Here is a 12,420-nt window from a genome sequence, read left to right on the forward strand (position 1 = left end):
GCATGCCTGGTCTGGGAGGATCCCACGTGCAGCGGAGCGGCTGGGCTCGTGAGCCATGGCCGCTGAGCCTGCTCTTCTGGAGCCTGTACTCCGCAACAGGAGAGGCCACAGCAGTGGGGCCCGCGTACCGCAAAAAAAAAAAAAAAAAAAAAAAAAAAAAAAAATACTGAGTTTTAAAATTACTTGAAATCATTCTTCTTATGGTTGGATACCAATTTGACATACAGAGGCATTCATTTGTTTCATTTGTTTTTTTAAGACAGTATAAGAGCAGTCTTAGGTTTAAACAGTAGTATTAAGAGCAAGGTACAGAGGTTTCCCATATACCCCCTGCTCTCACACATGCATAGCCTCCCTCATTATTGACCTCCTCCACTCGAGTGGTATATTTGTTACAATAGATAAACCTACATTGACACATCAGAATCACACAAAGTCCATAGTTTACATTAAGGTTCACTTTTGGTGGTACATTCTATAGGTTTGGACAAATGTATAATGACATATATTCACCATTATAGTATCATACAGTGTATTTTCATTGCCCTAAAAATCCTCAGTGCTCCACCTAGTCATCCCTCTCCCTGCCCCAACCCCTGGCAACCACTGGTCCTTTCACTGTCTCCATAGTTTTTCCTTTTCCAGGATGATTCCTTCTTTTTAGATTGCCTTCTTTCACTTAGTAATATGCATTTAAGGTTCCTCCGTGTCTTTTTAGGACTCTCTATCTCATTTCTTTCTAGTGTTGAATAATATTTCATTGTCTGTATATACCACAGTTTATTTATCCATTCACCTATTAGGGTATCTTGGTTGCTTCCAAATTTTGACAATTATGAATAAAGCTGCTATAAATGTCCATGTGCAGGTTTTTGTATGGGCATTAAGTTTTCAACTCCTTTGAGTAAATACAAAGGAGCATGATTGCTGGATCTGTGGTGAGAGTATGTTCACTTTTGGAAGAAACCACCAAACTGTCTTCCAAAGTGGCTGTACCATTTTGCATTCCTACCAGCAGTGAATGAGAGTTCCTGCTGCTCCATGTCCTTGTCAGCATTTGGTGTTGTCAGTGATCTGCATTTTGACCATTCTGATAGGTGCATGTGGAATCTCATTGTTGTTCTAATTTGCATTTCCCTGATGACATATGATGTAGAGCTTATAAGACACATGCTTATTTGCTATCTGTATATCATTTTTTGTAAGGTATCTATGAAGGTCTTCGGCCCATTTTTTAATTGGGTTGTTTGTTTTATTGTTGAGTTTTAAGAGTTCTTTGTATATTTTGGATAACAGTCTTTTATCAGATGTATCTTTTTCAGATATATTTTCTCAGTCTGTGGACGGTCTTCTCATTCTCTTGACATTGTCTTCCACAGAGCAGATTTTTAACTTTAATGAAGTCCAGTTTATCCATAATTTCTTTCATGAATAGTGCCTTTGGTGTTGTATCTAAAATGTAATCGCTATACCCAGGGTCATCTAGGTTTTTTCTTATGTTATCTTGTAGGAGTTTTATATCAGTTTGTTTTAAAATTTTAAATTGTTCTTAATTTATTTTTTAACCTATGTAAAATTACATAGTTCCAAAGTTAAAACTATAACACAAGGTATGTTATATGTATGTATGCTTGTATTGTCCCCACTCTGTTTCTTACACAAAATGTAACATACCATAAACACTTTCCACATTGCTTTTTTCTTTTAAAAGTATATCCTGGAGAGCATGTCATAGAAGTATGTAGAGAGATATTTCTTATTCCTTTTTGCACCTGCAAAATACTCAGTATATTTTATAGAGGCGTCATTGTTCATATAGCCAGTTCTTTGTTGATAGATATTTGAATTATTTCTAGGTTTTTTGCTGTTACAAATAGTGCAGTAATAAATGACCTTGTTCGTAAGTTACTTAGTATTTTTCCAGCATATTTTTAAAAACAGCTTTATTGAGGTATAATTCACATACTACAGAATTCATCCATTTAAAGTATACAATTCAGTAGTTTTTAGTGTATACACCATGTTGTGCGACCATTATCACAATCAATTTTAGAACATTTTTATCACCCCAAAAGAAACTCTATACCTATTAGCAGTCACTCTTCATTCTCCCCTGCCTTAGCCTTAGGCAACATAAATCTGCTTTCTGTATCTATTCTGATCATTTCATATAAATGGAATCATATATTATGTGATCTTTTGTGATTGGTGTCTTTCACTCAGCATAGCGTTTTCAAGGTTCAGCTATGTTGTAGCAGGTATCAGTACTTTATTCCTTTTATGGCTGAATAATATTCTGTTGTGTGGATATGCCACATTTTATTTATCCATTCATCAGTTGATGGACATTTGGTTTGTTTCCACTTTTTTTGCTAGCATATTTTGGGATAGATTCCTGGAAGTGGGGCTGCTGGGTCAAATAGCAAATGCATGTATAATTTTGATACACGTTGCTAAATTACCCTCCGTAAGGATTTTGTAATTTCCTGTTACCACCAGCAATGTTGTAAGAGTTCTTGTTTTCCAAGAGCCTTGCCAATAGAAAATATTTTCAAACTTTAGACTTTTTTTTTTAAATTTTTTTTTTAATTTTTGGCTGTGTTGGGTCTTCGTTGCTGCGTGCGGGCTTTCTCTAGTTGCGAGTGGGGGCTGGTCTTCGTTGTGGTGCGCGGGCTTCTCATTGCGGTGGCTTCTCTTGTTGCAGAGCATGGGCTTTAGGCGCGCGGGCTTCAGTAGTTGTGGCACGTGGGCTCAGTAGTTGTGGCTTGCGGGTTCTAGAGCGCAGGCTCGGTAGCTGTGGTACATGGTCTTAGTTCCTCTGTGGCATGTGGGATCTTCCCAGACCAGGGCTCGAACCCATGTCCCCTGCATTGGCAGGCAGATACTTAACCACTGCACCACCAGGGAAGTCCAAACTTTAGGATTTTTGTCTAAAGGTAACACATGGTATTTCTGTGTAGTTTTTTGGTAAGTTATATTGGAGTGCACAAATAAGTGTATAGATTAATGATTCTTTACAAGAAGAAACAGACCACTTCCAGAATCCCAGAAGCCTCCTGCACCCTTCCTAGTCATACAAACCCTCAAGGATAACTTTATCCTGATTTTTAACACCACACATTAGTTTTCCCCATTTTTAAAGTTATATAAATGTAATCACAAATTATGTCATCATTTGTGTCTACATACTTTAGTTCAACATGATGTTTGTGAAAGTCATCCATGTGGTTACATGTAGTTATCGTTCATTCATCCTCATTACTGTATGTTATTCCATTATATGCCACAATTATCCATTCTGTTGTAGATGGACATTTGATTTGTTTGCAGTTTCTGGCTATTAAGCATACTGATGCTACATCGAACTGTTCTCTATCATGACTGTGGTGGTTGATACATGACTCTATGCATTTGTCGAAACCCTGGACGTGTACATCACAAAGAATGATCTTTTCTATACATAAATTAAAAATATGTAAGAGAAAAGAATAGTGATGCTATGAACGTTCTTATACATACCTCTTGGTGAACATATGTACACATTTCTGATTTGTATATATCTAGCAGTAGAGTTGCAAGGTCATAGGCTGTGCATATGTTCTGCTTTAGTTCATACTGCTGGACAGTTTTCCAAAGTGCTTGTACCACTTTTCCCCCGGCAGTGTTGCTAGCACTTAGTATTGTCTCTCTTTCTATTTTAGCTATCTAATAGGTGTGTAGTTGTATCACATTATGATTTTAGTTTGTATTTTTTTTGAGGATTTGTTTATTAGAATTTCAAATATCCTCTTTCACAAAGCATTGATGTATTCTGCCCTTTTATCTTTTTTTTTTTTTTTTTTTTTTTTGTGGTACACGGGCCTCTCACTGTTGTGGCCTCTCCTGTTGCGGGGCACAGGCTCCGGATGCGCAGGCTCAGCGGCCATGGCTCACGGGCCCAGCCGCTCTGCGGCACGTGGGATCTTCCTGGACCGGGGCAAGAACCCATGTCCCCTGCATCGGCAGGCGGACTCTCAACCACTTCACCACCAGGGAAGCCCCCATTTATCTTTTGGGTTATTTGGGGGGTTATTTGTCTTTTTCTTATTAATTTGTAGAAGTTCTTTATACTGGAAACAAGTCCTTGGTTATATACATGTATTACAAATATCTTCTACTATGTGGGTTCTCTGTCACTCCTAATGTTACTTTTTTGTTGACCAGAAATGATTAATTTAATATAGTCCTTTATATCTATTTTTCCCTTTATGGTTAGCACTTTTTTTCCCTACTACATTGTCACTTTTGTCATAAATCAAGTGACTCTCAGTGTAGTTTTTATATATGAGTGAGGTTGAATATCATTTTATGTTTAATATCTATTTGCATTTATTTTTCTGTGAACTGTCCCTACTTTATCCCGTTTTTATTGGGCTCTTGGTCTTTTTCTTCTGAGTTTTTTGAAACTCTTTATACATTAGAGATATTAGCCCTTTGTGATATAAATTGCAAAGATTTTTTTTTCCAGTTTGTAATTCCCAGACTTTTTTATCTCTTGTAATGAGAACTGTTTCACCTACATGTTAAGAATGTCTGTGTTTTCCACGTCCAGAAGGACTTTCAGGATGGCCTTTGTTCCTCTCCCTGCTGTTTCTGCCTCTCACTATAAAGCACAGCTATGCTCTTCAGGATAGATTTGACAGGGCAGAGGTGGGACTGTTCTTGACTAGATTTCACAGTATTAGACCTCATGCTAACCTGGCTGTACTTCTTTCCTCTTTTCACTACTTTTGCAGAGTATGTTCTGTCTTTGAAGATGTTATAGAAACCTAGTGTTTCCTTTCTGTTGTTATAGCTCTCCTCACAGACAGTATTCAATATTTATTCAGGTAGTTTGTGTACTATGAAAATATTTTTTTCAATTTATTCTTTCTAACCAGAGATTGTTTCCAGGTCAACTCTTTCTTTTATTCCATTCTTAAAAAAAAATCTCATCAGAAAGAGTACTACATCATCATAAAAATTTTTAGAAATGTAAAAAATATAAAGCAGAAATGGGAGGAGAAAAATTTTTTTTAAGTCATCCACAGTTCGGGCTTCCCTGGTGGCGCAGAGGTTGGGAGTCCGCCTGCCGATGCAGGGTACACGGGTTCGTGCCCTGGTCTGGGGAGATCCCACATGCCGCGGAGTGGCTGGGCCCGTGAGCCATGGCTGCTGAGCCTGCGCGTCCGGAGCCTGTGCTCCGCAACGGGAGAGGCCACAACAGTGAGAGGCCCGCCGACCGCCAAAAAAAAAAAAAAAAAAAAGTCATCCACACTTCTAGCATCCAAAGACAGGCGTTGTTAAGAATCTTGTCTTATGTCTTCCAGTATAAAGAGTATGCCTACGAATTCCCTGGCGGCCAAGTGGTTAGGACTCGGCGCTTTCATTGCCAGGGCCCGGGTTCAATCCCTGATCGGGGAAGTAGAATCCCGCAAGCTGCATGGCATGGCCAAAAAATAAAAAAAAAAAAAGAGTATGCGTCAAATCTCATATGATCCTGAATGTTGGTCTGCCTCGTTTGTTGTAGTGAGTATGGCTTTGCCGAGAAGGTGGTGGAGGGGATGTTCATCGTCGTCAATTCCATCACCATCAAGATTCACTCCAAGGCCTTCCACGCTTCTTTTGAATTGTGGCAGCTCCAGGGCTATAGTGTGAACCCCAACTGGCAGCAGAGTGACCTCCGCCTCACCCGTATCACTGACCCCCGCCGAGGAGAGGTGACAGCCCTGGCATTCTGAGAAGGGAGAATGGGGCGTTCAAAATAGGACTCATTCTTTAAGGATGTTATTCCTGCTTTGGGGATTTCCTCAAAGTCTCCCCCATTCTTGGGAACCCAAGAATCCCTTCTGTCCAGTGTTACTGTTACATCCTTTCCTCAATTATGGATTTCTGATCCACTGCCTTCTGTGGGTAGGATCCCAGCTGAGAATGGTGGGGGTCTCTGCCTTGCCAGTCTTTTCCCCTTGGACTTCCTGCCTCTTGATTAATTTCATCCACAGAATTAAGGGATTTTACTTTCTTTCCTCTTAGGTTTTAACATTTAAGGAAATAACTTGGCAAACACTTCGAATTGAGGCAGATGCTACAGACAATGGTGATCAGGACCCAGTCACCACTCCACTGAGGCTTATTACCAACCAAGGCAGGATCCAAATAGCCCTCAAGAGAAGAGTGAGTGTGTTCTCTGTCCTCATGAAAACTTCCATCTTTTATTCTCCCAGATAGCATGGGAGATGGCATTTCCTCCTTTTTGAGTGTTGGCCGCCCCTGGAATAACATTTGAAAGGGGAGGACCTGCAATTCAGTGTTGCACTGTATCTGCTAATGAGGAAACATTTCTACCTCCCTGTCATTTTAATTTTGAAAACCACGATTTTTACCTGTATATGGGGACACATAGGCAGTTGATCATTGCTGTTTCTTGTTAATCACAGAAAACTTTAGTAGTTTTGTAAGAAATTGACTCTTCACAGTGCTTGATACTTTCCTTTCGTGTATTGGGGATTGAAAAGCCATCTCTGAAATTGGTTGGGCAGTGGTCACTTTGAGTAGTTGGGATGGTACCAGATGTTGAACCCTGTGTTCTATGTGACCCCTTCAGACCAAAGATTGCAATGTGATAGCCTCCAAGCTGATGTTCCTGTTGGATGACCTGCTCTGGGTGCTAACTGACTCACAACTCAAGGCTATGATGAAATATGCAGAATCACTGAGTGAGGCCATGGAGAAGTCAGCCCAGCAGAGAAAGAGCCTGGCCCCTGAACCTGTACAGGTTAGAGGTGAAACAGAGACCCTTGGTGGCAGTGGGGAGATGGTAGGCCGGACCTAATTCACACCTCCACCGTATGTGGAGCCTAGACTTTATTAGGCTTATTTGGGGGAATTTGTCATTCACTTCTGTAGGTACATAGGCTTTGCCTGTGCCTCTGATTTATTCAGTTATTCTGTTCTTTGGGTGCCTCTAGTGTATTAGGTATACAGTGTTAGCCACTGGAAAGCCTCTTGTTCCTGTCCTTGGAACTCTTGCTGTCTTAAAATATGGACTATAAACAAGTTATTACAATATGATATGATAAGTGCTGTAATAGAGGTAAACACTGTGCCATGAGAGCACAAAGAAAAGGGATCCAACTACCTGGGCTGAAAGAGAGCATTTAGGGAAGACTTCCTGGAGGAAGTGTTTTAGCATCAGTCAGCTAAGTTTTAGTGGGGTGGGAGCTTAGAAGGCAATTCAAATCTCAGAACAGGACTCTAACAGTTACTAGATTAACTATAATTTGGCTTCTTGGAGTTTGGGTTATTTAAGTGGGATAGACCTACATGAGATAACAGGCGAATAGTTATGAGAAGGAAGGGACACCTTGTCAAATTGTGGTTTTCTTCAGGCTGAACTAAAGCTTAAAGAAAGCCAGCAAGGAGGCTGTCTGGGTCTGGCTTCTTGTTTCTCTCTGTCACATGTAGATCACCCCACCTGCTCCCAGTGCCCAGCAGTCCTGGGCCCAGGCGTTCAGTGGCAGCCAGGGCAGCAGCAACAGCAGCAGCAGCCGCCTCAGCCAGTACTTTGAGAAATTTGATGTGAAAGAGTCCTCCTACCATCTGCTCATCTCCCGCCTGGACCTGCACATTTGTGATGATAGCCAGTCCCGAGAGCCAGGTACCCCGTGAGGCCTAAGCCTGTGTAGGGTAGTCCATCACTGCCTGGAGCTCTGGGCAAAGCTTGGGGATGGAAGGCTGTTTTCAAGACTCTGGGGTATTTGTCTGGCTCCCCTTAATCACAGGCCTTCCTCAGGCCTCTGTGCTCCTGTGGCAGCTCTCTGTCTGCAAGTGCTCTTCAGCCTTTAGGATGCAGCAGAACTACCTGTGAGACAGTAAGACACAGGAGCTGGGCCTCTTCCCAGCCCCCACTAAATCGGAATCTTCAGGGGTAGAGCCCAAGCAGTGTATACTTTTTTTTCCCTCCCCAGAGTCTTTTGGGCAATGCTAACCACTGGTATAAGCTTTCAGGAAAGTAAATTCAACTATAGGAAACCTCAGAATTTTCAGATCTTTGAGTCAATTTAAATAGTTATTATGTATAAATGTGTTCTTCCCAAGCAGAGAGGTTTTGGTGTGTTCTTGTCATGCTTTTTCATTCATTAGAGCAATTTTTTTTTTTAACATGGTGTTCCCTAAATCACATATTAATTTAAACTGCATCAATAGAAGTGTGGGTTCCAGAACTCTGGACATTCTTCTCTGGCACCTTTGTAGACTCCATTTGGAACTCTGGGCCTTGTTTTTGATGCTGTCCTTGAGCATATTAACAAAAGAGAAAGCATCCCAGGAAGGGTGTGCAGATTGTTTAATGCTATGGAAACCATAGCATAGCAGGAAAGGGTTGAAAGACACAGGGATATTTCATATGAAAAAGAGTAGACACAGGATATAGGAGAGCCATCTTTAAATAAAGAGAGGGCGTTAATGCAGAGTGGAGTGGTCCTTTGGAAAGTCAAGCCCAGAGCCCTTCAGACATTGCTTTTATTTTGTGGTGCTCTAAGCAGAGCATAAACAAATAGCACCTGCTTTTTTGGCAGACATCTCTGCCCATTTGAGACTCACTAGAGCAGCTGGTATTAAGTACACATACACATTTATTCAGAATGAAAAATAATTGACTCATTTCTTTCCTTCATGAGCCTTAGGGAAATCACTTCACCTCTCTGAGTTTCTTCATTTGTGAACTTAAGTTAAATCATATCTTACTCATTTACCTTGTAGGTTGTTATCAGGCTCAAATGACATAATATACTGAATTTGGAGGACATTAATCATAGGCCAGTATTCGGTATTATTATTTCTCTGCTGCCAGTTCCTTCAAAACTCTTTGTTCCCCCTCTACACCCCTCTGCCGCCAGCTCTTGTTTTTAGATGTCGTCCTATGGAAGCTTGTGTTCTTGCTGCCTTTTCCTCTTTGGAGGTTACGTTTGCTTCTTAATGAGACCTAGATTCATTTTCCTTGGGGGAACCTACTACCTTTTCTTTCTGGGACACCAAGCACCAATGCCTCTCTTGCTTTGCTATACCTTGGTCTTGAAGTGACTTCAGCCCCTCTCCACTCCCAATATGAAAGAGCTGAAAGGAGCAGTGACAGCGTAAAGATTGCTTTTGCCACCACAGGAAATAAATTGTTCACTGGTTTGTTAGCACTAGTTTTGGAAGTTCTTTGCTAAAACAATTATTGTTTTGTTTGGTTGTTTCTTCCAAGTGTTACTATAAAAACCTTGCAGTTTTGTTTTGTTTTGTTTTTTAAAATATTTATTTATTTATTTGGTTGCACCGGGTCTTAGTTGCGGCATGCCGGATCTTCGTTGTGGCGTGCGGGATCTTTTTCAGTTGCAGCATGCAAACTCTTAGTTGTGGCATGCATGTGGGATCTAGTTCCCTGATCAGGGAACGAACCCGGGCCCCCTGCATTGGGAGTGGGGAGTCTTAACCCCTGCGCCACCAAAGAAGTCCCTGTTTTTTGTTTTTAATCCTTTCAGAAATCTTTATTAAAAATACATTATTGAGAGTTTCATCCTTTTGCTTGATAAGGGCGTATAGCACTGTCCTCTTCATCTAACAGGGTCCTGCAATCCATACTAAGAGGTGAATGACTAGCCTTCCCTGAAGCCCCCATGTATTTATTAAGCTAAGTGAATCTACTTGGTGGATTTTAGGGAAGTTTTGGATGAGATATTTTTATTTTATTTTATTTTAAAATAAATTTATTTATTTATTTTTGGCTGTGTTGGGTCTTCCTTTCTGTGCGCAGGCTTTCTCTAGTTGCGCCGAGTGGGGGCTACTCTTCATCGCGGTGCGCGGGCTTCTCATTGTCGTGGCTTCTCTTGTTGTGGAGCACAGGCTCTAGACACACTCAGTAGTTGTGGCTCACGGGCTTAGTTGCTCCGCGGCATGTGAGATCTTCCCAGACCAGGGCTCAAACCCGTGTCCCCTGCATTGGCAGGCAGATTCTTAACCACTGCGCCACCAGGAAAGCCCTGGATAAGGTATTTTTAGATAGAGGGATAAATCCCAGCCAACCATACCCAGGTGTGGCAGATGACTCTGTGAAGGGGCAAGGAACACAAAGAGTTCTTGTGACTTTGATTCTTCTCCTTGGATTTGGGAAGAAAGGGGAAGGGAGAACTAGGTGTTACGGAAAGGGCGCTAAGATTCTCTGGAGTTGTCCTGTCCAATATGGCAGCCACTAGCTACATATGACTATTGGGCACTTGAAATATTGGCTGATCCAAATTGAGATGGGGTGCAAGTGTAACATACACCTGGGATTTCGAAGATACAGTACAAAAAAAGAGTGTAGAATACCTTAATAATTATTTTCATATTGATTACATGTTGAAATGATAATATTTGGAGTATATTGGTTTAAATAATGTGTAATATTAAAATTAAATTCACTTTTAAAAAAAACCTTTTTTAATGTAGCTACTAGAAAATTTTAAATTACTTATGTGGCTTATGTTACATTTCTGTTGGATAGCATTGCTCTAGAACTCTCTGTCCAATATGGTAGCCAGTAGCCACATGTGGTTATTTAAATTAAAATCAAAATTAAATAAAATTAAAAATCCAGTTCCTCATTTACACCAACAACATTTCAAGTACTCGTTATAATCTATGGACCATAGAAGATGTCCATCATCACAGAAAGTTCTTTTGGATAATGCTGCTGTAGGGACTCCTTGAAGACTACATCTGTCTGCTTTTTCATTAAGGGACACTATAGCCTTGTTATTGGAGGTGAAGTTATTGGAAACTTGGTGGGTAACTGGGGACGGCTTGGCTTGCAGTGGGGCAGCACTGTCTCTTAAAATCAAACTGGAGCAGCTCACACTTCAGGCTTCTGGGAGGAGGAGGGTGGTTGATGGGGAAAAGAGTGTCATCTCCCTCTTTTTAGTTATCTCCCTCAGGATAAGGGCTGTGAGCCAAAGCTTTCTTCATCTCTCTTCAGGCTAGGCTATCCTCTCCCACCATCTTACTGGAGAATTTTAGTCATTTATATACACTATTTACCATTTATGTGTCATATATGATTATGTGTTTATAAGTAAATATGTTGATAATGGGTAATTATATTTGATTGCTATTCTAAACCTTATTTTAATATATTCAGTTGTGTAGTTTATTGTTATTTTAGTTCCAAATAAATCCAGTAGAGGGAGCATGGCTGTGAAACCCTCTCCCTCCAGTAGCCTAGGTCATGCATGTTCAACTGGGATGATATCTCCCCACAGCAGGTAAAAATCCACTCTTTTATTTTAAATAGATATATATTTATTGAGATATCATTCATATACCGTACAATTCACCCATTTAGAATATACAACTCAGTGTTTTAAAGTATAGTCATAGGGTTATGTGGTCATTACTGCAATCTAATTTTAGAACCTTTTTGTCATCTGTAAAAGAAACTCTGTACCCATTAGATGACACTCCCCATTTTGCAGCTCTAAGCAACCACTGATCTTTCTGTCTTGATGTTTGCCTATTCTGGACGTTGAAAATTGGTTCTTTGGTGAGGGGTGGGGGTGAAAAAAATCTTAGATATAACAGTGCTTAACCTTACTGACAAAATTTTATTCCTTAGTATTTAATTTCTCTTACTGAGTTTTCTTGGGTATCATATGAGCAACACTGATGTTGAGTTCATGGAAGGTCAGGGCTATAAACTATGGCAAACAGATGGCTGTGATTAGACGACTTTCTATCTATTGCTTGATCTCAAAGTCAGACGGTGAAAGGTAGCCTGTACATAGCTAGCAGCTGTCATTGGCTGCCTCATCAGTGTTGTTTATATTTAATCCTTAGTACTTTTGTGATTTGAACTTTGAGAATTAAATAAAAATAGTTTATATTTTATTATTTAATTCTACAAATTGTTCAACAAATCAATAATTTAGTTAAATGTTGAAAAGGAAAAATATTGACACTATCTGAATATCTAGCACCTAGTTAAGCTAAAGTTATTTTCTCATGTTAAGCAAAAGTTAAAAGCTAACAAAATAATAATTTTAAGAAATTAATTTAAAAACTTTATTCAAAAATAATTTTGAATAATTAAAAATTTGATTGTATCACTATTATGTATTTATATACATTACTAAATTACATATGTGATTCTATACATTATAATTTATATAAGAAATAAATTACATTAAAAGTTACTCAGGGGCTTCCCTGGTGGCGCAGTGGTTGAGAATCCGCCTGCTGATGCAGGGGACACGGGTTCGTGCCCTGGTCCGGGAAGATCTCACATGCCGCAGAGAGGCTGGGCCCGTGAGCCGTGGCCGTGGCCGCTGAGCCTGCGCGTCCGGAGCCTGTGCTCCGCAACGGGAGAGGCCACAACGGTGAGAGGCC

General features: G+C 40.3%; 1 protein-coding gene across 1 annotated transcript in view; it reads left to right on the forward strand.

Moving 5' to 3' along the window:
* Nucleotides 1–12,420, forward strand: part of BLTP3A (bridge-like lipid transfer protein family member 3A) — a 54,077-nt gene that overhangs the window by 24,751 nt on the left and 16,906 nt on the right. The window contains exons 6-9 of the mRNA XM_007467291.1: nucleotides 5,549–5,738; nucleotides 6,052–6,192; nucleotides 6,623–6,793; nucleotides 7,483–7,675. Coding sequence (XP_007467353.1) covers nucleotides 5,549–5,738; nucleotides 6,052–6,192; nucleotides 6,623–6,793; nucleotides 7,483–7,675 — 695 coding nt within the window. The remainder of the gene's footprint in view (nucleotides 1–5,548; nucleotides 5,739–6,051; nucleotides 6,193–6,622; nucleotides 6,794–7,482; nucleotides 7,676–12,420) is intronic.

The sequence above is a fragment of the Lipotes vexillifer genome, unplaced genomic scaffold (assembly GCF_000442215.2).
Source record: "Lipotes vexillifer unplaced genomic scaffold, Lipotes_vexillifer_v1.1 scaffold528, whole genome shotgun sequence".
Classification (NCBI taxonomy): Eukaryota; Metazoa; Chordata; class Mammalia; order Artiodactyla; family Lipotidae; genus Lipotes; species Lipotes vexillifer.